The 27886-nt window shown below is 38.1% G+C and overlaps 1 protein-coding gene across 1 annotated transcript; it reads left to right on the forward strand.

Moving 5' to 3' along the window:
- Positions 1 to 1194: 1194 nt before the first annotated feature.
- On the forward strand, positions 1195 to 27699 carry LOC131952860 (uncharacterized). Its single transcript, XM_059315754.1, has 15 exons — positions 1195 to 1318; positions 1519 to 1586; positions 6557 to 6688; positions 8884 to 9062; positions 10507 to 10676; positions 11502 to 11606; positions 13467 to 13644; positions 18884 to 18977; positions 19999 to 20049; positions 21155 to 21230; positions 21574 to 21677; positions 22128 to 22262; positions 26165 to 26260; positions 27028 to 27106; positions 27398 to 27699. Exons 3-15 carry the CDS (start codon positions 6619 to 6621, stop codon positions 27549 to 27551), a joined length of 1491 nt encoding a protein of 496 aa, XP_059171737.1. The 5' UTR covers positions 1195 to 1318; positions 1519 to 1586; positions 6557 to 6618; the 3' UTR covers positions 27552 to 27699.
- The last annotated feature ends 187 nt before the right edge of the window (positions 27700 to 27886 follow it).

The raw sequence follows: 27886 nt of genomic DNA on the forward strand, positions 1-27886 counted from the left end.
TTAACTCTGTTCTGACATTCCAGTTACCAGCCAAGTGTCAACCTTAACTTTGTTCTGACATTCCAGTTACCAGCCAAATGTCAACCTTAACTTTGTTCTGACATTCCAGTTACCAGCCAAGTGTCAACCTTAACTTTGTTCTGACATTCCAGTTACCAGCCAAGTGTCAACCTTAACTTTGTTCTGACATTCCAGTTACCAGCCAAATGTCAACCTTAACTTTGTTCTGACATTCCAGTTACCAGCCAAATGTCAACCTTAACTTTGTTCTGACATTCCAGTTACCAGCCAAATGTCAACCTTAACTCTGTTCTGACATTCCAGTTACCAGCCAAATGTCAACCTTAACTTTGTTCTGACATTCCAGTTACCAGCCAAGTGTCAACCTTAACTTTTTCTGACATTCCAGTTACCAGCCAAATGTCAACCTTAACTTTGTTCTGACATTCCAGTTACCAGCCAAATGTCAACCTTAACTTTGTTCTGACATTCCAGTTACTAGCTAAATGTCAACCTTAACTTTGTTCTGACATTCCAGTTACCAGCCAAATGTCAACCTTAACTTTGTTCTGACATTCCAGTTACTAGCCAAATGTCAACCTTAACTTTGTTCTGACATTCCAGTTACTAGCCAAATGTCAACCTTAACTTTGTTCTGACATTCCAGTTACCAGCCAAATGTCAACCTTAACTTTGTTCTGACATTCCAGTTACTAGCTAAATGTCAACCTTAACTTTGTTCTGACATTCCAGTTACCAGCCAAATGTCAACCTTAACTTTGTTCTGACATTCCAGTTACCAGCCAAATGTCAACCTTAACTTTGTTCTGACATTCCAGTTACTAGCTAAATGTCAACCTTAACTTTGTTCTGACATTCCAGTTACCAGCCAAATGTCAACCTTAACTTTGTTCTGACATTCCAGTTACTAGCCAAATGTCAACCTTAACTTTGTTCTGACATTCCAGTTACTAGCCAAATGTCAACCTTAACTTTGTTCTGACATTCCAGTTACCAGCCAAATGTCAACCTTAACTTTGTTCTGACATTCCAGTTACTAGCTAAATGTCAACCTTAACTTTGTTCTGACATTCCAGTTACCAGCCAAATGTCAACCTTAACTTTGTTCTGACATTCCAGTTACCAGCCAAATGTCAACCTTAACTTTGTTCTGACATTCCAGTTACCAGCCAAGTGTCCAAGTTGTAACAGACTTAGAGAACAATGTAAATATACACATCAGGTTTGGAACACGGTCCTTCCAATACCAGGACAGAGAGTACAGAACTGGAGATGTCTTAACTACTCATTTGAGGGAGTAAGTTAATCGTTGCTTAGTATGGGACTACATTCAATGTATATTAATATATATATATATATATATATATATATATATATATATATATATATATATATATATATATATATATATATATATATGTCCTTGGAAAAGGAATCATTATAAAATGAGTGGTGATCTCTGATTGGTACATTGAACGTCGTTCCTCTGCTCAACAGGGGCGAGGCCTTCACTTTATCGTTTTGTGATAATAATGAGGTATCACATCGCTTAGCTGACTTGGCAGGTAAATATAACGCGTGGATACTACAACAGTGGTTCTTAACGTGGGTACGATCGAACCACAGAGGGTCGGTAAGTAAGTCTCAGGGGTTCGGCGGAGGTCGAGACACCAACCCGACTTTTGCGATTTGCAATCCGATTTTGTCCGCGCGCCGGAGCCGATGACAGTTGAAATACGACAGCGCGACACAGTTATAAAGAGCGTCAGATATTTTTATATTATGGAGCCCGTGACGCCAAGACACACATACGTCACACTTTACGGGCACGCGTTGATCGTGTATAAACATATAAATGGTGTGACGAACATATATTTTATTGCTTTATTGTGGCCCAGTAGTCGACGTGTGACTATCGCGATAGTTTGTCAGGTGATTTCTTTCTATGTTAATCCCTTCAAACTATATCGAGGAAACCAAAAGGGGTCGGATTCACATGTTTAACAGAACTTGATGGGGGTCAGCGTCTTCGCTGTATGAATTACAATGCCATTTTAAACCATTTTAGTCTAGCACATGCAAAAATAAGAAAACATTTCCTTAAACTGTTTAGATAGTATCTGAAAGGCAAAAGCAAAGATTTGGAGTAAATATTGAATACAGTGTTTTTGTATAGAAGTGTATGTTTTGAATTTGAGAAAAACAGCAACATAATTTATTTATTTTTTTCTTTAAAGAAGGGTTCGTTAATTGCTCATATGAGGCTGGTAGGGTTCGGTGCCTCCAAAAAGGTTAAGAACCACTGTTCAAAATCATGAGAGTGTGAGCTATGGGACTGTAGGGTATTAGATGTTATGAGATTGCATGTTTCGGGATTGTAGCTTTTATGTATCCTTTATGAACACATTTTATGTCTTGGCCTTTCATGTTCTAAATTGATGTATTCGCTAATGTTCCTGCATAAACGAATCATCTTACAATCATCTTACAATCATCTTACAATCATCTTACAATCATCTTACAATCATCTTACAATCATCTTACAATCATCTGACAATTATCTTACAATCATCTTACAATCATCTTACAATCATCTTACAATCATCTTACAATCATCTTACAATCATCTTACAATCATCTTACAATCATCTTACAATCATCTTACAATCATCTTACAATCATCTTACAATCATCTTACAATAATCTAACAATCAACTTACAATCATTTTACAATCATCTTACAATCATCTTACAATCATCTTACAATCATCTTACAATCATCTTACAATCATCTTACAATCATCTTACAATCAACTATAGATACTGGGTAATAATCTTACAATATTTGCAAAGAACATCAGCTATTAATATTTTGCAATTAGCTTGAGCATCAGTTTTTAATCTTGTAATTAGCTTGAACAACAGCTTTTTAATCTTGCTGTTAGCTTGTACATTAGCTTTTAATCTTGCAATTAGCTTGAACATCAGCTTTTAATCTTGCTATTAGCTTGAACAACAGCTTTTAATCTTGCAATTAGCTTGAACATCAGCTTTTAATCTTGCTATTAGCTTGAACATCAGCTTTTAATCTTGCTATTAGCTTGAACATCAGCTTTTAATCTTGCAATTAGCTTTAACAACAGCTTTTAATCTTGCAATTAGCTTGAACATCAGCTTTTAATCTTGCAATTAGCTTTAACAACAGCTTTTAATCTTGCAATTAGCTTGAACATCAGCTTTTAATCTTGCTATTAGCTTGAACATCAGCTTTTAATCTTGCTATTAGCTTGAACATCAGCTTTTAATCTTGCAATTAGCTTTAACAACAGCTTTTAATCTTGCTATTAGCTTGAACATCAGCTTTTAATCTTGCTATTAGCTTGAACATCAGCTTTTAATCTTGCAATTAGCTTTAACAACAGCTTTTAATCTTGCAATTAGCTTGAACATCAGCTTTTAATCTTGCAATTAGCTTTAACAACAGCTTTTAATCTTGCAATTAGCTTGAACATCAGCTTTTAATCTTGCTATTAGCTTGAACATCAGCTTTTAATCTTGCTATTAGCTTGAACATCAGCTTTTAATCTTGCTATTAGCTATGCAAAACGTACACATTGAAAACCAGAGAAAATAATTTTAATTGCTTATCAAAAACAAAACAGTGGAACTGGAATCTTCTCTCTCTCTCTCTCTCTCTCTGTGTGTGTGTATATATTTATACATACATATATATATATATATATATATATATATATATATATATATATATATATATATATATATATATATATATATATATATATACTAGCCGTCCCGGCCAGGCCCTGCTCTGGCTTCTGTGAAAAACCTTTCTGTTAACGACCATTACCTGTGTGTTTAGTAATCATCATAAACCCGGCATTGCCCACCCAAACCACAACCAACCAAAACCAAAACAACAAAACGCAAACATAACGCTAACACAATTACAAATACAAACGAAAACAAAAACCTAACAACGAACCCAACCACAACCACAAACACCAATACAAACACAAAGAAAGAACAAACAAAAAAGCAAACGAAAACAAAAACCTAACAACAAACCCAACCACAAACACCAATACCAACAAAAAAAAAAAAAAAAACGAAAAAGCAAACGAAAACAAACCAAATCCAAACGCAAAACCAACCAAAAACACAAATACAAACCCAAACAAAAAAAACACAAACAAAAACGAAAAAAGAAAGAACAAAAACGAACCAAATCAAAACGAAACCACTAACGCAAACCCACCTAAACACAAAGAAAACACTAACGCGAACATAAACGCCCGGGGCGGAATCACCTGTTTTAGCTTAATGAACGACTATAGTACCCCAACTTATTCATAGTCTTTTGCACTCACTTAAACGAACGCGCCTGTTTCAATTTAATGAACAATTTTAATACTCCAAGCTTATCCGTAAAATACCTACAACATTTGCACTTGATCAATCCCCGCTAATTGTGTAATTATTTTTTTTTCCCAACACCAAAACAAAGTAATTAAAAAGTAAATTATTTTCCACAAAATGCAATGGTTTTATAAAGGGAAGTAATTTTGTTTTCCTAATTTATCAAAGGGAAGTAAGTGCTATAGGACTAAATAAAGACATAATTAGAATTTTTGTAAAAGATGATATTTTTTTAAAACTTGTGTTTAATGAACATGCCGACAATTATTACTATAATTTGAAAAATGAAAATAATTTCCCAACACTTTCAATAGTAATTTTTTAGCTCATAAATTTAGACAAATGCGCACGATAATTTTCTAACACTTAAATTTATCCAAGACCAACGACAAACATATGCATTACATACAGAACTGAGCTTTATATATTTTATATATATATATATATATATATATATATATATATATATATATATATATATATATATATATATATATATATATATATATTTATATATATATATATATATATAAAGCAAAGTGGTCAGGTGCCCGATAGGGCACTTCCCGGCGCCGCAGGCGCGTCAAATTTGGCACGATGGTGCCATGGGGCGATACAACACGAGGGCCGGTGACGGTTGGCCGAAAAGTCGACGGAGAGGGGGTCAAAACTGACCTCGACTGACCGGCGCCTTATATGGGATATATTGCGAAAACAAAATTCCGACGGCGACCCCCCTTGAAATTATGTGAGGTGGTAGGAGAACGCCTTGTGGTGTCACAAAAAACTCGGCATATCTGGGAAAACTTCGTAAAGGGGTCAAAACTGACCAGTTGTATTTCCCTATATAATCTTTGTATTTTATGGGGAAAACATAGGGTCATTTCAACGCAGACTTTAGGGTACTTAAACTCGGTATATCTGGCTAATTTTTTGCATACGTTTAGGACAATGGCTTGACCTTTAGGGAAAACTGTCGATTTGACTCAAAGCTCTCGACGAGGGCTAAAAAGTGACCGCGAGTGAAATTCTCATTATATGAGCTATATTACGAAAACTAATTTCCTCCGACGACCCCCCTTGAAATTTTGTGAGGTGGTAGGAGAATGCCTGGGGGTGTCACAAAAAACTCGGCATATCTGGGAAAACTTCGTAAAGGGGTCAAAACTGACCAGTTGTATTTCCCTATATAATCTTTGTATTTTATGGGAAAAACAGGGAATTTCCAACACAAGTTTTAGGTTACTTAACCTCTGTACATCAAGCTAATGTTTTGCATACACTTCTATAGCTGACTAGGCCGTATGGAAAAACTGTTGGTCAGACACAAAGCCCTCGAGCAGGGCTAAAAGATGACCGCGAGTGAAATTCTCCTTATATGAGATATATATGAATAAATTGACGAACGATCCCCTTAATATTATTTGAGGTCGTAGACCGACCCTGGAGGGTAACAAAAAAAACGTTATTCACGTCGGAAAAATCCATTGTAGTCGTTAAATATGTTCATATATCAATTTTTTAATATAAGCATAGTAACTGTTTTTAAAAAAAGTAAACAAAAAATACGTCATTCGGTTTATTTTCGAGGGAGGTAACCTTTTTAATAATTATTTTTCAAATAATTGTATACTATTTTAAACAGAAACAGAAAACGACAAAGTATAACATTTGTTTTAAACCTAATAAGTTGTTAATTAAGCTACGTATCATAATTAAATAAAAAATTAATTTTTAAAGTCAATGTAATATAAATTATGAGATATACTGTTAATGGAACCTCTGTATTTCTAATTCCATTTTAGTTATAAATTGCGTACTTTCTAATTTTTGCTCTGAAAGCGATTGTTAAACAACATACAACATCTTCTCTAAAATTAGCATTACTGTTTAAATTTAAGCACTCCACACCTCATCCATCACCAAATAATTAGTATTCAAATTATCAAATGATTTTGAAAACCTAAGCGAAGCTAGGCAATATGCCTAGTATATATATATATATATATATATATATATATATATATATATATATATATATATATGTTTATATTTATATATATATATTTATATTTATATATATATACATATATATCAGGGTCTAGGATCGAATGTACAGCTCCCTGTGGCCTCATCTCAGGCAACTGTCTATCAGGATCGATGCTTGTACGCGAGTGTGGGACGTTCGCTTTCATACCTGAAGCAACACGGACGGGGGACGTCTTGGCAGGTATCGATAAACATTTGCTCATGTGTTTAACATTATCTTTAGAGTTGGTATCGTCATATCGTTTTGTATCGATTCGGAAGGTAATTGTACAATCTGGAAAACACCTTTTGAACGTCCGGCTGTCGTGATATTGTAATGGTATCTGTTCTACTAATGCCAACACAAAACGATGTCCAAGTACGAAATGACCCTTTAGTTTTGTTCCTACATGACAATAAGACTATTTGAAAGTTCGGCCAGTTTTCACTGGTTAGGTCAGTAACGCTGGATACAATAGGTCAAATGACAAAAATAATTTTAGGGCAATTGTGTTTTTCAAGCTTTTATTTAGTGCAAAACGTCTGTTTGTTTGTTTGTGGGTTTGTGGCAAATCTTGAAACTCCTTTTTGCCCCACTTCAAATGCTGCGATTTTGTTCAAACTTTCCAGATACGTTCCACTTCGATGACAATACAAGTCTTTTCTGTCTATTAATTTAATTAGGTGTTTAATTAGTCATGAAAAATTAATCAAGCGCTTTCGAAACAAAAGGGAGATAACACAATTAAATCACTCTATAGATTACTATATTCAATAACAGAAGGTGAGATAACTAGCTAGACACGACCACGAACAGTCTGGTGAGCTGTGGTTCACCAGAATGTTACCAATTGTAGAGCCGGTCGATTTAGTTAAAGATAATTAGGGGCAGATAATAAAGATTTTTGAAGATTTCAAACAAAGGGGAGGTAACAAGAATAAGAACTTACTGTCGTCTGTAAAACATGGTTGCTTTTACGGGCCGATAATCGTCTTTTAGATATCGCGAACTACGGATGGTGTTTTAAAGCATATATTTTTAGTCGTGTCTTCTTAATTAATTAGTAATCACTACAAAGTAGAAAAAATATATATAAATAATGTTGGGGTGATCTCCCCTTAACTTTTTCAATGTTTTAATATAACACTACGAGGGATGGCAACTCGGTATATAGACATGATTTTTAATCCATTACTTAAACTTTTAAAAATAGAATAGAATCACGTAGAAAAAAATTGCGCACCAGGTGAACTGCAAACAATATGTGTATAGTAGTACAGATTATTAGTATTATATAAATTTACAAGCCTTCCCGGCCAGGCCCTGTGTTGGGCTCTGTAGGATACCTATCTGTAAAGGATCGTTACTTGTGTTTTTATCAAGTAGCATATATAAGAAATATATAACTTTTCCAATTAAAAATCTATATGCAAACATGGACGCTTATCCCTAAACCTAATTATAACTGTAAACTTCACCCGAACCTTAACCAACCACAATAAAAACTAAAACTACAACACAAACTTAAACACAAACGCAAACAAAAACACAAACACAAACACACCCAACAGCAACGTAAACATACACGTACCTCACACATGAACGCAAACGTAAACGTAAACGTAAACATTAACACTAACGCGAACATAAAAACAAACACAAACGCAAACTAAAACCCAAACCCAAACGCCAACGTAAACGTAAACGTAAACACAAACACAAACGAAAAAGAAAAAGTAACACAAACGCGAAAGCAAACAAAAACACAAACGCAACAGTAAAAGTAACGCAAACATAAATGCAAACGTAAACATTAACACGCACGCAAACACACAAAAAAATTAAAAAAAATAAAGCGCAAACACAAACGCAAAACATCAAAACAAACTTTTTAAAAAGTGATTTTATTTTATTTATTTTTTTGTAAGTCACCTGTTTATTTAGAACAAAAAGACGTAATTTGTATAATTTTTCGAACTAAATTGGAATTTTTTTAAAGGGTAGTACATTAATTGTTAATGTGTTCTTTTCACATTATGTCAATCGAAATGATAAGTTGAAAAATAAAAATTTAGTTTAAAATGTATCAATATTTTTTTTATTAATTTTTTTTTGCAGCAAATATTTTTTTACATTTGTTTTATTTTAAACTAAGCTGTATCCTACACCTTGTTTTGTCTAGAAATAATGATGCAGATCGAAACACTGACATATGTTTTTAAGTACACATTTAACCAGTGGTCCCTTTGAATTTAATAGAGATGCTAATGCGGACTGACCCCATATAACTGACACATGAATACTTTTATTCCCCTACACCTTGCATTGTCCAAAGATGCTAATGCGCACCAACCCACATATAAACGACATAAGAATACGTTTACGCGTATTTCCAGAGATGATAATGCCGCTTGAAACATTCGGGAAAGAGTTTATCTCGATCTATACCATTGGAAGGGAGAGTCAAGGCGACGTGGAGGTCTACTCCTCCGAGCCCGACACTGTCGTCACTTCTATATCACCCTCGGGGAGACAAGTGGAGTCCAGGATACAGGAGAGTTGGACCAGGAAAACAGTGAGTAGATGGACGTCATACACGTCAACTGTTGTGTGAGTAGATGGACGTCATACACGTCAATTGTTGTGTGAGTAGATGGACGTCATACACGTCAAATGTTTCTGTTGCGTGAGTAGATGGACGTCATACACGTCAATAGTTGTGTGAGTAGATGGACGTCATACACGTCAATTGTTTCCGTTGTATGAGTAGATGCACGTCATACACGTCAATTGTTGTGTGAGTAGATGGACGTCATACACGTCAATTGTTTCTGTTGCGTGAGTAGATGGACGTCAACTGTTGTGTGAGTAGATGGACGTCATACACGTCAATTGTTTCCGTTTTGTGAGTATATGGACGTCAACTGTTGTATGAGTAGATGGACGTCAACTGTTTCCGTTGCGTGAGTAGATGGACGTTAACTGTTGTATGAGTAGATGGACGTCAACTGTTTTATGAGGAGACGGACGTCAACTGTTGTGTGAGTAGATGGACGTCAACTGTTGTGTGAGTAGATGGACGTCAACTGTTGTGTGAGTAGATGGACGTCAACTGTTGTGTGAGTAGATGGACGTCAACTGTTGTGTGAGTAGATGGACGTCAACTGTTGTATGAGTAGATGGACGTCAACTGTTGTGTGAGTAGATGGACGTCAACTGTTGTGTGAGTAGATGGACGTCAACTGTTGTGTGAGTAGATGTGCGTTGTTTCCGTTGATGTGAGTAGATGAACGTAAGTAGATGTGCGTTAATTGTTTCCGTTGCGTGAGTATATGGATGTGAGTATATGGACAATTTCCTTTGGATGAAATTTTATTAACGGCAGCCAATCTTTTTAGGATGTACTATGTAAAATTGTATTGTTTGTATTTATGTATCGTTTTTTTAAATACTTATCGGTATTTAATGACGTACAATATTTACAATAAAAATGACACGGATACTAATATATTATTTGTACAAAATGAAAAAAAAAACCTAACCTATGGAAATACTAACTTCTTATAATGAGTTAACATCAACCCAATAAAAGTATTACACTTGCATTTACAATGACGACAGTTTTGTACATTTTCCCATTTGATTTTCATTGCGCCCTAAAAAAATGGAAATAAACCAATAGTGTCAATGTTTTAAAGTTTTATTAAGTAAAATGTCCTTGTGTGAAAGACGGTAGAATACACTGACGCTGGCCTATGATAGATAGAACCACGTGAAAGACGGTAGAATACACTGACGCTGGCCTATGATAGACAGAGCCACGTGAAAGACGGTAGAATACACTGACACTGGCCTATGATAGATAGAGCCACGTGAAAGACGGTAAAATACACTGACGCTGGCCTATGATATATAGAGCCACTATGATAGATGAAACCATTTAACATATTGGATCCACGCACCATAAGCAGCCATGTGCCAAATGAATCCATGTTCCCGTTGAATCCCTCTTATTTCAGCTCTTTATGGCAGGCGCTTACTACTTCTACAGCACTAAGCCGATTTACGCCATGTACTACATGGACACGGCCTGTCAAACATCTGACCGACAGAGGACCTTGGAGGTGGGGGACCCAGCCATGTGTAACATCATCCCCATTAATCTCTTTTATGATGGCTACGTATGGAGGTAAACTTTTTATACGTTTTTTATCTTATACGTCTACATGCAGAGGTAAACATTTTATAAATCTCATACGGCTACATACAGTGGTAAACTTTTTATACATCTCATACGGCTACATACAGGGGTAAACATTTTATAAATCTCATACGGGAACATACAGAGGCAATTATTTTATAAATCGCATACGGCAACATACAGAGGCAATTATTTTATAAATCGCATACGCTACATACAGAGGCAATTATTTTATAAATCGCATACGCTACATACAGAGGCAATTATTTTATAAATCGCATACGGCTACATACAGAGGTAAATATTTTATAAAGGTTATACGGCCACATACAGAAATAAACATTTTATAAATCCCCTCTCATAAAAATAGACATTTTTAACCGCCTGATTTTACTAATTAAAGGGACGTAACTGCGTCAACAATTTAAACTTTTAATTTCCCCGTTCTTTGACTACACACTAAAAAAAAACTTTGGATAAAAGAAAAATTCCTATAAAATTGATATAAACTGTTTTTTAAATATTTGAGAAAATTGATTAATAATGACTAATAATTAATATTTCACTTATGGCTTCTGCAAGCATGGCAAATATGTCTCGCAGACGGTTACAATACTTACTATATTATACAGTTTATATAAAGTAAACATTATTCCAATTCCATTATAGAGCACAGTTTTTGCTCTACTATAAACACGTTGTTTACTTTCATTGGGTGGGCAATTATTTTTTCTATGCGATTCAATTCTATTTAAATAATGTAATATATAGTGGAGGGGAGGTAAGTGATGCTTTATTTCTCTCTCTATTCAGCACACCGTTTTCTGATCGTGTGGCCCCAGTGAACTACGTGTGTTTGATTGTCAAGACACGCGACAAAGAGCATCTAAGGATGGATGATCTCGAAGTACCTGCAACGTAAGAAGCAGTTGTCTGTGTGTATTTTGATATGAATTTATGTACGTGTTAATGTGAACGTTTTTCCGTATTGCGGAATGAAATTTTACTACTGTCACAGTGTGGATATAATCAATACTAATTTGATTAGTGGTCTGATTTTTATGCTAGAATAAATAGAAATTGAACATCCTCAAATAATTTATTTACAGTAAATTGAATATACTTTTACCTCAAAAACTCCATCTTCTATTTAAAGATCAATCCACTAGGAATTGTTGTATATTTAAGTAAGTTATTTACTTTAAAGTAAGATGTACACAAGTATTTATAGTCCTTACTTGTGTGTAAAAGCTCATGATCACTAGGTACCCCTCTAACCTATATTTAGACAATCATCTCTTATGTATCGCTACATACTCGATTTCAATGGCCAGACTTGCACTGGTAGTGTGTCAGTCCTTCCTTCCTTACGTCAGCGGTATAGCAATTTTTTCTTCGTTTTTTTAGAGTTAGAAGAATGTGGGCGTTTTAATTATAGAAATCTCATTATTTAATTGTTACCCATCAATCAACTTAAATTCCTCAAGTATCATTGAATAATACAATATTTAGTAAACAACGCTTGAAATGTTTTTTTTTTAATGGCACGTCTTTCCATGCATCCGCTTATTACAAACACACGACTTTTTTCTTCTTTTTTTTGGACAAAATGTATACCTGCTCGCTTAATGCGCATCTATAGGTTTGTGCTAAAGATGCCTTAACCACACCGTAACTTTAACAAAAGAGCTAATTGTTTTAAGGTGAGGGTGGGGCCAACGTTGGTAGTTGTCTAGTCAGTAATCTCACCGGCAGGAGGGCCTAGGCTTGACTCTCACGTGCTGACAAGATGTGGAGTAGATAAAAAATGGCGTAAATTGTTAAATATAGAGCCAGGAACCTACGGTAGACATGTAATAAAAGAAAGAAAAGAAGGGACAGATTATCTTATTTCGCATTGTTTTTTTTATATTGTATAAGACCCAAGCGGCTAAACAATGTTGTCAGGTTTTCACTGTCTAGAAAAACGTAATTTAATGTTTACAGACTCCAGTAGCCTCACACGTGTTACATTTGTTATTGAAATTAGTTTTTATGAACATTGGTTCAATCCTTGATACGTACGTGTATTTATTTTGTTACAACAAACGAAGTCAAACCACGTGTTCAGAATAAATTGAAAAAAAAAAATGCATACCCATTTTGAACATGTGTTCTTTTCCCCTTGAAATTCCTCTTAAGGGGGAAGGCTCCGGTAAAAAAAAAACTTTTTTAATACTCGTTAGAAAACAGTTATTTCTTTACAGCTTTATTAAGATACATCCGCATATGCATTTCCACTAAAAAAAAAATTGGTGGAAAAATCTTGGTAACTATGACAACGGCGGCCATCTTGAAAAATTAACCCCTTCGAATGTTTTCCACCATTCATAAAATATTACATTTTAAGCCCAGTAAACAATCAATTCATAATCTTCTTCCATATTTTGGGGCAATCAGCTAAAAATTTTAAGTGCATATCTTCGAACTAATTTTTTATGAATTTTCAAAATTTGTGTCCTTTAAAAACACTTGTTTTAATGCCCAAAAATTCCCAAAGTTAAGTGTTTAGAAGGGGTTAATTTTTCAAGATGGCCGCCGTTGTCATAGTTACCAAGATTTTTCCACCAATTTTTTTTTAGTGGAAATGCATATGCGGATGTATCTTAATAAAGCTGTAAAGAAATAACTGTTTTCTAACGAGTATTAAAAAAGTTTTTTTTTTACCGGAACCTTCCCCCTTAGTTCACGCTTGAATATATTTGTTAAAAATTGAGATAGCTTGTGAAACATGTTTAGGATGCAGTGGGTGACAGTGAATGGAGCCCCTTATGAGCTCGGCAACGTGCAAGTGGCACCAGGCACACACAACGTGTATGGCGTCAGGACAATCAACTTCGGCTGCTACATCTACGGCCTAGCCATGTTCTACAGCTACATGAACCCTGCTGGGTTTATAGCGGCGACCATCAACGCGGTAGGTAAATACATGAACCCTGCTGGGTTTATAGCGGCGACCATCAACGCGGTAGGTAAATACATGAGCCCTGCTGGGTTTATATCGGCGACCATCAACGCGGTAGGTAAATACATGAACCCTGCTGGGTTTATAGCGGCGACCATCAACGCGGTAGGTAAATACATGAACCCTGCTGGGTTTATAGCGGCGACCATCAACGCGGTAGGTAAATACATGAACCCTGCTGGGTTTATAGCGGCGACCATCAACGCGGTAGGTAAATACATGAACCCTGCTGGGTTTATAGCGGCGACCATCAACGCGGTAGGTAAATACATGAACCCTGCATGGTTTATAGCGGCGACCATCAACGCGGTAGGTAAATACATGAACCCAGTTGGGTTTATAGCGGCAACCATCAACGCGGTAGGTAAATACATGAACCCTGCTGGGTTTATAGCGGCGACCATCAACGCGGTAGTTAAATACATGAACCCTGCTTGGTTTATAGCGGCGACCATCAACGTGGTAGATAAATACGTGAACCCTGCTGGGTTTATAGCGACGACCATCAACGCGGTAGGTAAATACATGAAACCTTCTGGGTTTATAGAGGCGTCCATCAACGCGGTAGGTAAATACATGAACCCTGCTGGGTTTATAGCGGCGACCATCAACGCGGTAGGTAAATACATGAACCCTGCTGGGTTTATAGCGGCGACCATCAACGCGGTAGGTAAATACATGAACCCTGCTGGGTTTATAGCGGCGACCATCAACGCGGTAGGTAAATACATGAACCCTGCTGGGTTTATAGCGGCGACCATCAACGCGGTAGGTAAATACATGAACCCTGCTTGGTTTATAGCGGCGACCATCAACGCGGTAGGTAAATACATGAACCCTGCTGGGTTTATAGCGGCGACCATCAACGCGGTAGGTAAATACATGAACCCTGCTGGGTTTATATCGGCGACCATCAACGCGGTAGGTAAATACATGAACCCTGCTGGGTTTATAGCGGCGACCATCAACGCGGTAGGTAAATACATGAACCCTGCGGGGTTTATAGCGGCGACCATCAACGTGGTAGGTAAATACATGAACCCTGCTGGGTTTATAGCGGCGACCATCAACGTGGTAGGTAAATACATGAACCCTGCTGGGTTTATAGCGGCGACCATCAACGTGGTAGGTAAATACATGAACCCTGCTGGGTTTATAGCGGCGACCATCCACGATGTAGGTAAATACATGAACCCTGCTGGGTTTATAGCGGCGACCATCAACGCGGTAGGTAAATACATGAACCCTGCTTGGTTTATAGCGGCGACCATCAACGATGTAGGTAAATACATGAACCCTGCTGGGTTTATAGCGGCGACCATCAACGCGGTAGGTAAATACATGAACCCTGCTGGGTTTATAGCGGCGACCATCAACGCGGTAGGTAAATACATGAACCCTGCTGGGTTTATAGCGGCGACCATCAACGCGGTAGGTAAATACATGAACCATGCTGGGTTTATAGCGGCGACCATCAACGCGGTAGGTAAATACATGAACCCTGCTGGGTTTATAGCGGCGACCATCAACGCGGTAGGTAAATACATGAACCCTGCTGGGTTTATAGCGGCGACCATCAACGCGGTAGGTAAATACATGAACCCTGCTGGGTTTATAGCGGCGACCATCAACGCGGTAGGTAAATACATGAAACCTTCTGGGTTTATAGAGGCGTCCATCAACGCGGTAGGTAAATACATGAACCCTGCTGGGTTTATAGCGGCGACCATCAACGCGGTAGGTAAATACATGAACCCTGCTTGGTTTATAGCGGCGACCATCAACGTGGTAGATAAATACGTGAACCCTGCTGGGTTTATAGCGACGACCATCAACGCGGTAGGTAAATACATGAAACCTTCTGGGTTTATAGAGGCGTCCATCAACGCGGTAGGTAAATACATGAACCCTGCTGGGTTTATAGCGGCGACCATCAACGCGGTAGGTAAATACATGAACCCTGCTGGGTTTATAGCGGCGACCATCAACGCGGTAGGTAAATACATGAACCCTGCTGGGTTTATAGCGGCGACCATCAACGCGGTAGGTAAATACATGAACCCTGCTGGGTTTATAGCGGCGACCATCAACGCGGTAGGTAAATACATGAACCCTGCTTGGTTTATAGCGGCGACCATCAACGCGGTAGGTAAATACATGAACCCTGCTGGGTTTATAGCGGCGACCATCAACGCGGTAGGTAAATACATGAACCCTGCTGGGTTTATATCGGCGACCATCAACGCGGTAGGTAAATACATGAACCCTGCTGGGTTTATAGCGGCGACCATCAACGCGGTAGGTAAATACATGAACCCTGCGGGGTTTATAGCGGCGACCATCAACGTGGTAGGTAAATACATGAACCCTGCTGGGTTTATAGCGGCGACCATCAACGTGGTAGGTAAATACATGAACCCTGCTGGGTTTATAGCGGCGACCATCAACGTGGTAGGTAAATACATGAACCCTGCTGGGTTTATAGCGGCGACCATCCACGATGTAGGTAAATACATGAACCCTGCTGGGTTTATAGCGGCGACCATCAACGCGGTAGGTAAATACATGAACCCTGCTTGGTTTATAGCGGCGACCATCAACGATGTAGGTAAATACATGAACCCTGCTGGGTTTATAGCGGCGACCATCAACGCGGTAGGTAAATACATGAACCCTGCTGGGTTTATAGCGGCGACCATCAACGCGGTAGGTAAATACATGAACCCTGCTGGGTTTATAGCGGCGACCATCAACGCGGTAGGTAAATACATGAACCATGCTGGGTTTATAGCGGCGACCATCAACGCGGTAGGTAAATACATGAACCCTGCTGGGTTTATAGCGGCGACCATCAACGCGGTAGGTAAATACATGAACCCTGCTGGGTTTATAGCGGCGACCATCAACGCGGTAGGTAAATACATGAACCCTGCTGGGTTTATAGCGGCGACCATCAACGCGGTAGGTAAATACATGAAACCTTCTGGGTTTATAGAGGCGTCCATCAACGCGGTAGGTAAATACATGAACCCTGCTGGGTTTATAGCGGCGACCATCAACGCGGTAGGTAAATACATGAACCCTGCTTGGTTTATAGCGGCGACCATCAACGTGGTAGATAAATACGTGAACCCTGCTGGGTTTATAGCGACGACCATCAACGCGGTAGGTAAATACATGAAACCTTCTGGGTTTATAGAGGCGTCCATCAACGCGGTAGGTAAATACATGAACCCTGCTGGGTTTATAGCGGCGACCATCAACGCGGTAGGTAAATACATGAACCCTGCTGGGTTTATAGCGGCGACCATCAACGCGGTAGGTAAATACATGAACCCTGCTGGGTTTATAGCGGCGACCATCAACGCGGTAGGTAAATACATGAACCCTGCTGGGTTTATAGCGGCGACCATCAACGCGGTAGGTAAATACATGAACCCTGCTTGGTTTATAGCGGCGACCATCAACGCGGTAGGTAAATACATGAACCCTGCTGGGTTTATAGCGGCGACCATCAACGCGGTAGGTAAATACATGAACCCTGCTGGGTTTATATCGGCGACCATCAACGCGGTAGGTAAATACATGAACCCTGCTGGGTTTATAGCGGCGACCATCAACGCGGTAGGTAAATACATGAACCCTGCGGGGTTTATAGCGGCGACCATCAACGTGGTAGGTAAATACATGAACCCTGCTGGGTTTATAGCGGCGACCATCAACGTGGTAGGTAAATACATGAACCCTGCTGGGTTTATAGCGGCGACCATCAACGTGGTAGGTAAATACATGAACCCTGCTGGGTTTATAGCGGCGACCATCCACGATGTAGGTAAATACATGAACCCTGCTGGGTTTATAGCGGCGACCATCAACGCGGTAGGTAAATACATGAACCCTGCTTGGTTTATAGCGGCGACCATCAACGATGTAGGTAAATACATGAACCCTGCTGGGTTTATAGCGGCGACCATCAACGCGGTAGGTAAATACATGAACCCTGCTGGGTTTATAGCGGCGACCATCAACGCGGTAGGTAAATACATGAACCCTGCTGGGTTTATAGCGGCGACCATCAACGCGGTAGGTAAATACATGAACCATGCTGGGTTTATAGCGGCGACCATCAACGCGGTAGGTAAATACATGAACCCTGCTGGGTTTATAGCGGCGACCATCAACGCGGTAGGTAAATACATGAACCCTGCTGGGTTTATAGCGGCGACCATCAACGTGGTAGGTAAATACATGAACCCTGCTGGGTTTATAGCGGCGACCATCAACGCGGTAGGTAAATACATGAACCCTGCTGGGTTTATAGCGGCGACCATCAACGCGGTAGGTAAATACATGAACCCTGCTGGGTTTATAGCGGCGACCATCAACGCGGTAGGTAAATACATGAGCCCTGCTGGGTTTATATCGGCGACCATCAACGCGGTAGGTAAATACATGAACCCTGCTGGGTTTATAGCGGCGACCATCAACGCGGTAGGTAAATACATGAACCCTGCTGGGTTTATAGCGGCGACCATCAACGCGGTAGGTAAATACATGAACCCTGCTGGGTTTATAGCGGCGACCATCAACGCGGTAGGTAAATACATGAACCCTGCTGGGTAAGTAAAAATCTCTAATTTTCTGCCTTCTATCAAATTTTGAGTAATTTCTGTTGACCGGAAGTAGTAATTTACACTATTTCCGATTTCTCAAAAAAACGCATGTGAATTTATAAAGTACTAATAATATCCCGCACTATAATGCACATTTTGTTTGTCGTTCACTTGGTGTGCAATTTTTTTTTCCACGAGATTCTATTCTATTATAAAAAGTTTAAGTAATCAAAAATGGATTTAAAATATTGTCTATATCCCGAGTTGCCATCCTCTGTAGTGTTGTATAAGAATATTCGCGATACTTTAGGGGAGATCACTCCCGGTTTATTTCTATGAGATTTTATTCTATTTTTAAAACTTTAAGTATTTAAGATGGATTAAAAGTCATGTCTATATCCCGAGCTGCCATACCCTGTTGTTTCATATACGAATATTTGAGAAAGTTTATGGGAGATCACTCCCGGTTTATTTTATTAGTGTTAATGGCATTAATACTAATATTGTATTAATGGTAATGGCATTAATACTATTTTTTTAAATTAGTGTTAATGGGATTAAAAATATTTTTTTAACAGCAATGTACTCCAGCTTACAATAAGAACGATCCTGGAGACCTTATAGACAACGACTGTGACCAAAGAATTGACGAGGAGATCAAAGATGGCATAGGTAATGTTAAGGTAATGAATAGACAGGAACTCACTGTCCCATTACCTCTAGGTAATGTTAAGGTAATGAATAGACAGGAACTCACTGTCCCATTACCTCTAGGTAATGTAAAGGTAATGAATAGACAGGAACACACTGTCCCATTACCTCTAGGTAATGTAAAGGTAATGAATAGACAGGAACACACTGTCCCATTACCTCTAGGTAATGTTAAGGTAATGAATAGACAGGAACACACGGTCCCATTACCTCTAGGTAATGTTAAGGTAATGAATAGACAGGAACACACTGTCCCATTACCTCTAGGTAATGTAAAGGTAATAAATAGACAGGAACATACTGTCCCATTACCTCCTCGTGGATGGGAAAATTGAATACAGCAATTCGCAAAAGTTCAACTATAAAAAAAAAAAAAAAATTATTTTTTATATCTAGAGACGGTTTGGTAATCATCCATTTTCATTTTTTTTCTTAATTTTTGCGAAACTGATATAATTTGTATGTAAACGTCGTAATCTCATTTGCCAATAAACAGTTGTGCATTAGGGCAAACCTCTATTCTGGCATTTTTCCCGTTCGCGCACTCGTCCATTCTGGGAATTTGTCGCAATCGGGGAAAATATCCATTCATGACTTTGTCCTTTCGGAAAAGAAAAACTTCGTTCAAGCAGTATTTGGTCTAACGTCCTACTCCTTTACAACGATACTTTTGTTAAGTTTATTCGAGATTTAATAAAAAGTAATTAAAAATGTGATTGTTTCAAAAAAATTGTTTTAGTCAGATTGTACCAGATTAACGGGAAGCAACTCTGTATCGTGATTGGTTTACCTAGTCCGTCTAGAGTTGTAGCCGTTTGTGTTGTGACAAAATACAAAGTGTCCCAATACAACTGTAGCGTGTAATATTTGACGTAACAAGTGTCTTAGGGTCACAATACAACTGTACGCTCAAATATTTGTTTAAAATGGCACTTAATATTTAGTTTACAACGTCAATCGTTCCGTTTATTTTTTACTCCAGACAATGATAACGACAACAGAATAGACGAAGATCTGGCTAACCCGCCCAGAGGTAACTTGTGAAGTTTTAGGTTGTGTCATTTTGTGTTGTTTTAGTTCAGTTTGCTTGTGATGGTGTGTGGATCGTTGCGTTGGGTTATGTCTCGTTGGATTGTTGTGTATCGTTGGGTTGTTATATATCGTTGGGTTGTTATATATCGTTGGGTTGTTATGTATCGTTGGGTTGTTAGGTATCGTTGGGTTATGTATAGTTGGGTTATGATGTATTGTTGGGTTTTTATGTATCGTTGGGTTGTTATGTATCGATAGTTTGTTATGTATCGTTGGGTTGTTATGTATCGTTGGGTTGCTTGTGATGGTGTGTGGATCGTTGCGTTGGGTTATGTCTCGTTGGATTGTTGTGTATCGTTGGGTTGTTATATATCGTTGGGTTATGTATCTTTGGGTTGTTATGTATCGTTGGGTTGTTATGTATCGTTGGGTTATGTATCGTTGGGTTGTTATGTATCGATAGGTTGTTATGTATCGTTGGGTTGTTATGTATCGTTGGGTTGCTTGTGATGGTGTGTGGATCGTTGCGTTGGGTTATGTCTCGTTGGATTGTTGTGTATCGTTGGGTTGTTATATATCGTTGGGTTATGTATCTTTGGGTTGTTATGTATCGTTGGGTTGTTATGTATCGTTGGGTTATGTATCGTTGGGTTGTTATGTATCGATAGGTTGTAATGTATCGTTGGGTTGTTATGTATCGTTGGGTTGTTATGTATCGTTGGGTTGTTATGTATCGTTGGGTTGTTATGTATCGTTGGGTTGTTATGTATCGTTGGGTTGTTATGTATCGTTGGGTTGTTATGTATCGTTGGGTTGCTATGTATCGTCTTGTCTTAAGTTATATGAAGCTGTGCTCGACTGTGTTGTGTGTAAAGTTGGGTCGGGCTGTGTATGTTGCTGTGCTGGCTAGAATTGTCCCCGATGGTGTGGTACCGCATCATGTTAGGTCCTGTTCTATTGGGTTGTATTATTTTTTATTCTGTTGGGTTAGGTTAAAACTGATAGCCTATCGCTAGTTACATTTGGACTTGATGAAAAACATTGTTCTCTGTCGATGTAGGTTAATGTTTTAGCAATTTTGTTGAAAAAACTGACCACATTTACAGCAAACGGAGCTTGGAGTGAATGGCAGGAATGGGCATGTATTCTTGCATGTCACGTGTTCAGGGATACGAGGCTCAGGTGAGTGACGTCACAGGTCAGATGTCACCGGAGGCGGAAGCCCAGGGTGTCACCGCCACTTATATATATATATATATATATATATATATATATATATATATATATATATATATATATATATATATATATATATATATATATATATATATATATATATATATATATATATATATATATATATATATATATATATATATATATATATATATATATATATATATATATATATATATACATGACGCAGGTAATCTCTTAGACTTAACTCCCGGCCAGTGTTTTAAGCCTACTCTCATCCAACTACCAGTTACACTGAGTAAAAGGACACCGTTTTGTTACCTTCCAGACTATGCGACAACCCAGCTCCCGCCAACAACGGCAGAGACTGTGAAGGCAACCCAGTTGAATACAGAGACAGCGATTGTGGTCGTAACGTCATCTGCCCTACAGGTTGGGGAGTTGTCCACAGAATACACATCGTTCAAAAATGCAACATTGAATACATCAGCCTAATATATATATATATATATATATATTTATATATATATATATATATATATATATATATATATATATATATATATATATATATATATATATATATATATATATATATATATATATATATATATATATATATATATATATATACATATACAATAACTTGACATAGACATAGAAAAGAGAGTCAACTTATTCAAAGTTATATATATATATATATATATATATATATATATATACATATATATGTATATATATATATATATATATATATATATATATATATATATATATATATATATATATATATTTACAATAACTTGATATAGACATAGAAAAGACAGTCAACTTATTCAAAGTTTATCTAAACAATGACTTCAAGTACTTTCCCGTGTTTAGATTGCCCTGAGGGGCAGTGGGATTTCAACTGCGTCAAGCGGTGTGAACATTGTGAGGAGGACTGCAACAAATTTCTGGGGAACTGTACCAGTTGTAAGCCAGGCTTCATCAACCCGGAACATTCCTGCGACACAGGTAAGTGAACCAGGTGTATGACGTTCATGATTGGTAGTTGTATGACGTTTTTCTGGATAGCTTTATGACGTTCTTTCTGGGTAGCTTTATGGCGTTCTTAGTCGGTAACTGTATGACGTTCTTAGTCGGTAGCTGTATGACGTTCTTAGTCGGTAGCTGTATGACGTTCATGATAGTTGTATGACGTTCTTTCTGGGTAGCTTTATGGCGTTCTTAGTCGGTAACTGTATGACGTTCTTAGTCGGTAACTGTATGACGTTCTTAGTCGGTAGCTGTATGACGTTCTTAGTCGGTAGCTGTACGACGTTCATGATAGTTGTATGACGTTCTTTCTGTATAGCTGTATGATGTTCATGATGGATAGCTGTATGACGTTCATGATAGCTGAATGACGTTCATGATGGGTAGCTTGTATGTGGAGACTTGACTTCCTTCCTGTAGACACTTCGGGTTAGTGTCATTCTGAAGACGAGAGTTCATATTTGAACTGGCTGCTTGATGGGTTAGAGCATTGTGCGCAGAGGTACGCACCACCTCTCTGTTAAATTGATGACGCTTATAGCAGTCCTTGACAAGGTGACCAGGTCTCTTGCAGAACTGGCATACTGCTCGACGACTGAGAGTTGATCTTGGCTTCTCTCTGGATTGTAACGTCTTCAAGTGTTGGCCAACAGGGGTACTGTTGCCAAAAAGGGGAAGCACGGGGTTGAGGCGGTTTCCTGACACTGGTGGTTTCTTATGCACCAACGTATATGTGTCAGCCGACTCAGCAGCCTTCTGGATGTCGACTATCTTACTATCCAGTATGTGTATTCGTATGTCTTCAGGCAGGGACTTTAGGAATTCCTCCCTCAGGACAAGTGATTTTAGTTTCTCAAACACTGAAACTTCCTCAGAGTTTAGCCACCTTGAGAAAATGTTCTCTTTTTCAAAGAGAAATTCTACATATGATTGAATGGGTAGCTTGCGGAGTGCTCGGAATTTTATCCGAATGGCCTCTGGAGTCAATTCGTAGGCCTTCAAAATGGCAGTCTTGACCAGCCCATAGTTAGTTTAAACGTCGTGAGAGAGTGCCTGATATGTGGTTACAGCTTTTCCTGTAAGAACCGTGCTCAATAAAGCAGTAATGGAAGTTTCGGGCCATTCACATGCCTTCGCTAAACTCTCAAATGAGTTAAAGAAGACAACCAATTCTATTTCATTGAACTTAGGAACTAATTTCCCAAATTTGGCAATCACCTGCCCCACCGACAACTTTTTAGGATCCACTAGAGAAGTGACATCACCACTAACTTTACCAAATTCTAATTCCAAACTCCTCTTATCTAAAGCAATTTTAGCCTCCAACTCCTGTTTCTCTAAAGCAATTCTAGCTTCTAATTCTACCTTTTCTAGAGGTTTCTCCTCACGGAGTATCACACCAGCCAACAAACTCTCTTCGAACACACCTTCATTGATGAAATGAACAATAATTTTATCTCTTAACACTTCTGATTTCTGAGTGACAGAATAATCCAACTTCAATTCCTTTACAACACTAATCAAATCTTTCCTACTTAACTTCTCTACTTCCTCAACTGTGGGTTTTAACAAGAAAGACTCCATTTCAACTAGTTTCAAAATCAAAACAAGCCTAAATTTAACACAGCCCAACGATTTGTTATGAACTTGACCTTAAATCTAGGACGCGACACGTCTGACTTCCTGACCTAGATAACTCTAGCCTTGAGCGCGGCGCTCTTACACAGCCACACTGGGTTAAGAAACAACTAACTAGAACTGAAACTAGTGCTTAAATATTTAAACCAACAACTCTTACAACAGATTAGATCCCGGACAGGCCCCCACTTTGTAACGGACACCGATCTATCAGCCAGATAGATGGCGAACGCTCCCGGATTCGTTTAACTGATTACACACAGATGGCGATAAGCCTAAATAAAAGAAAGTTGACTCACTAGTTCGCTAGGACTCGTAATTAATGTCTAGGGGAAACACTAGAGAAACTAATGATGCCAACAAAACCTTTAATCTGCATATAACTTGTAATGAGTGTACAAAGTCGTGGCAGAACACTAGATTTATACAAGAATAAAATGGATTTACAGAATGAACAAAACCCAACTTACAATTCGTGGGAATAAATAGTATGATACACTATCACAGCTTTCAACACTTCAGATAAATCACCACTGTATACATAACACTGCTATAAGCATAAAGAATTACTTAATCACAAGTAATATAACAACTTAATACTGCACGGCAACACACAGGGCTTATCTCTCTTCAACGACGTCTGACCAAAGACTGCCTCGAGACACCTGTGGGCGATCTATTTATAGACTTAGGTAACATGGAAGGTCACCTTCAAATCATAAGACCATTGGTTGGGGTGGTCATCTGGTCTGAAACAATCAATCATCTCTCGATGGAAAATTTCTGAGTCTAAGACTCTCTTAGTAAGACAGCGGAAAAAAAACGGTTATTGCACCACAGACCATATATGGTATTATAACAAATGTCAAACTAAAAATAAAACATTACTAGACCTAAGTAGGTCACAAGCTGTATGACGTTCATGATGGGTAGAAATCACACGTTAGGGAAAAATAAAAGAGGCTGGGTTTAGTGCTGGTCACATGGCCTCTTCATACTTCAAGCTCACTGAAACTAACAAGACCTCACGAGTATCTAATACAACTAAGGGAGATAATCATGGAAATTTAAACTTCGATTTAGAAATAAACTTTTTCCAGCAGTCAACTGCAAAAATTGTACAATTTAATTTTTTTTTTTAAATTCATAAAAAAACGTTTTAATAACAATCTTTTATGTAATAATGCACTAAAAAGTAGAAAATAAATTATACACTACTCTTCCTAAATATTAGTAAAGGTATTCAATAGATACTAAAGTGACCCACGCTTTTCTTTATAGTAATTTAAATAGTAGTGGCTAATATTTAGGAAGAGACCCACGCTTTTCTTTATAGTTATTTAAATAGTAGTGTATAATTTATTTTCTACTTTTTCGAGCATTATTACATGAAAGCTTTTTATTAAAACGTTTTTTATGAATTTTTTTTTCAGTAGGCTACTAAACTTGTTTTATTTACAATAGTTACAAGACTAAAAACCATTGTCAAGTTTATAGCTAAAGTTTCATTAAAGTATTATGGGATGGCGCAGTCTAGAGGTAAAGAACTAGACTGCTGACCCGACTAAAAACCATCCAGCGTCTATTGAACGTGATGACGCGCTTTTGACGTAGAGCCCCAATCGCTCCACGCCTAACAAGGCCGTGATGATGCGTGTGGATAGAACTGCCTACTAATTCGGTCCAAATTTTAATTAATTCACAAAAAATTAATTAGGCATTCAATGAAGTCAAATTTAATGTCATAATGCATTGTCTTCATGTCTTGACCCACGTACCAATTACGAACCGTATCTGTCAGTTAGAAGTGTCCGAATTTTCGCTCCGGCGTTTCGATCTAGACTGACGACAGACAGACAGAGGAAGTGGAAAAAAAGTTTTAAAAAAAAACAGAATTTATATTGTACATTATGTAATATTTTGATTGAGTATATTATTTGGAAATTAAGGATTTCCGTTTAATTGATTACATAGCACATATGGCCTCGGTGATCTTGTTACTAATTATCTTCCATTATACTAACACTATATGAACCCAGCTTGTCAGAAATACTGTCTGACTTGAGTTTTAAATGTATTGCAAATCACACACGGAAATAAATGTATTTGTTTCTGTTTAGATTTAATTTAGGAACAACAAATATTACATAATGTAATTTAGTAATATTTTATTTATATAAAACTTTTTGCTTTTGACTTATGAAATATATACATTAACTATTGTGTCTTTGATCCAATTGAAGTGTGTCCCCCATTTACATATGGCAAAAACTGTGAGGGAAATTGTATGGAGAAATGTGAGGCTGAATGTCTGGATAAAGTCAATGGAAACTGTCCACGTAAGTGTTTCAGATTCACTCGGGGATTATCTTCAACTCAATGGTTCAGCTTAACTCTTGTTGGGGATTATCTTTATTATAATCTGCATGTAGTACCTGCATGTAGTACCTGCATGTAGCACCTGTATGTAGCACCTGCATGTAGTACCTGCATGTTGTACCTGCATGTAGTACCTGCATTAGTACCTGCATGTAGTACCTGCATGTAGTACCTGCATGTAGTACCTGCATGTAGTACCTACATGTGGTGCCTGTATGTAGTACCTGCATGTAGTACCTGCATGTAGTACCTGCAAGTGGTGCCTGCACGTAGTACCTGCATTAGTACCTGCATGTAGCACCTGCATGTAGTACCTGCATGTAGTACCTGCATGTAGTACCTGCATTAGTACCTGCATGTAGTACCTGCATGTAGTACTTGCATGTAGTACCTGCATGTAGTACCTGCATGTGGTGCCTGCATGTAGTACCTGCATGTAGTACCTGCATGTAGTACCTGCATGTAGTACCTGCAAGTGGTGCCTGCATGTAGTACCTGCATGTAGTACCTGCATGTAGTACCTGCATGTAGTACCTGCGTTAGTACCTGCATGTAGCACCTGCATGTAGTACCTGCATTTAGTACCTGCGTTAGTACCTGCATTTAGTACCTGCATGTAGTACCTGCATGTAGTACCTGCATGTAGTACCTGCATGTAGTACCTGCATGTAGTACCTGCATGTAGTACCTGCATGAGGTTTAATGACTAAACTTATTTTGATTACAGCCAAAACCAACAATTATTTGCATTTACTGTGGTTTACACTGCTTATTCCTTGTGTTTGCCTGCTGCTTTATTATATTAGGTGAGTTGAAGAACTTAGAGCGTTCTATTTTTTTTTCATTTTAAATGGGAAACAACAAAATTAATGTTCAATGCAACGCTTTGTCAGAAAATATAGCAACTAAGACAATATTTCCCCAGCAACCAAGACAACATTTCCCCAGCAACCAAGACAAAATTTCCATAGCAACCAAGACAACATTTCCATAGCAACCAAGACAACATTTCCATAGCAACCAAGACACCACTTCCGTAGACAAAGCCTTAGTAGAGTAACATTCAAAGATATTTTTAAACTTTTTTTTTATAACAGACGCCGACGGTCCAAGGCTGCAGAGGCAGCCGAAGATGGTCCAGGAGCTGGAGCAGCAGGGAGCAGAGCCGGGTCGTCTGCTGGAGAGAGCAAGGCTACAGGATCTGTGGCAGATACTGGAACCACGTCATCGATTGGTGAATCTACGGTTTAAGTTACGTCATACAAATACGTCATAGTTTGGTGAATCTACGGTCTAAGTTACGCCATACAATCACGTCCTGAGATCTTATGTCGGTTATTTCTTGCTAGCACATCCCATGATCAAAAGTATGTTTTTAATTGCTAATTGTTTTGTTTCAATGTCGACGTATCTTTAAAGAAATAAACAGAGCTGATTGTTTTTACTTGGGTTGTTTCGTTCATTGCAAAACCAGTGGGAAAACTGACTAAAAGCTTTAAAATTAAGTCATATTGGGTTTTCAATTCTCTGGGATTACACATGAAAACAACATGGTAAAATAAAATGAACTAATGTTTCATTTAATT

This window comes from Physella acuta, unplaced genomic scaffold (assembly GCF_028476545.2).
Source record: "Physella acuta isolate Inbredline_101_S28 unplaced genomic scaffold, ASM2847654v3 ptg000891l, whole genome shotgun sequence".
NCBI lineage: Eukaryota > Metazoa > Mollusca > Gastropoda > Physidae > Physella > Physella acuta.

Coding starts and splice junctions, on each gene's coding strand:
- LOC131952860 (XM_059315754.1), top strand. CDS start 6,619: ATGCTTGTACGCGAGTGTGGGACGTTCGCTTTCATACCTGAAGCAACA. Junction 6,689..8,883: donor GACGGGGGACGTCTTGGCAG/GTATCGATAAAC, acceptor GCGTATTTCCAG/AGATGATAATGCCGCTTGAA. Junction 11,607..13,466: donor GATCTCGAAGTACCTGCAAC/GTAAGAAGCAGT, acceptor AAACATGTTTAG/GATGCAGTGGGTGACAGTGA.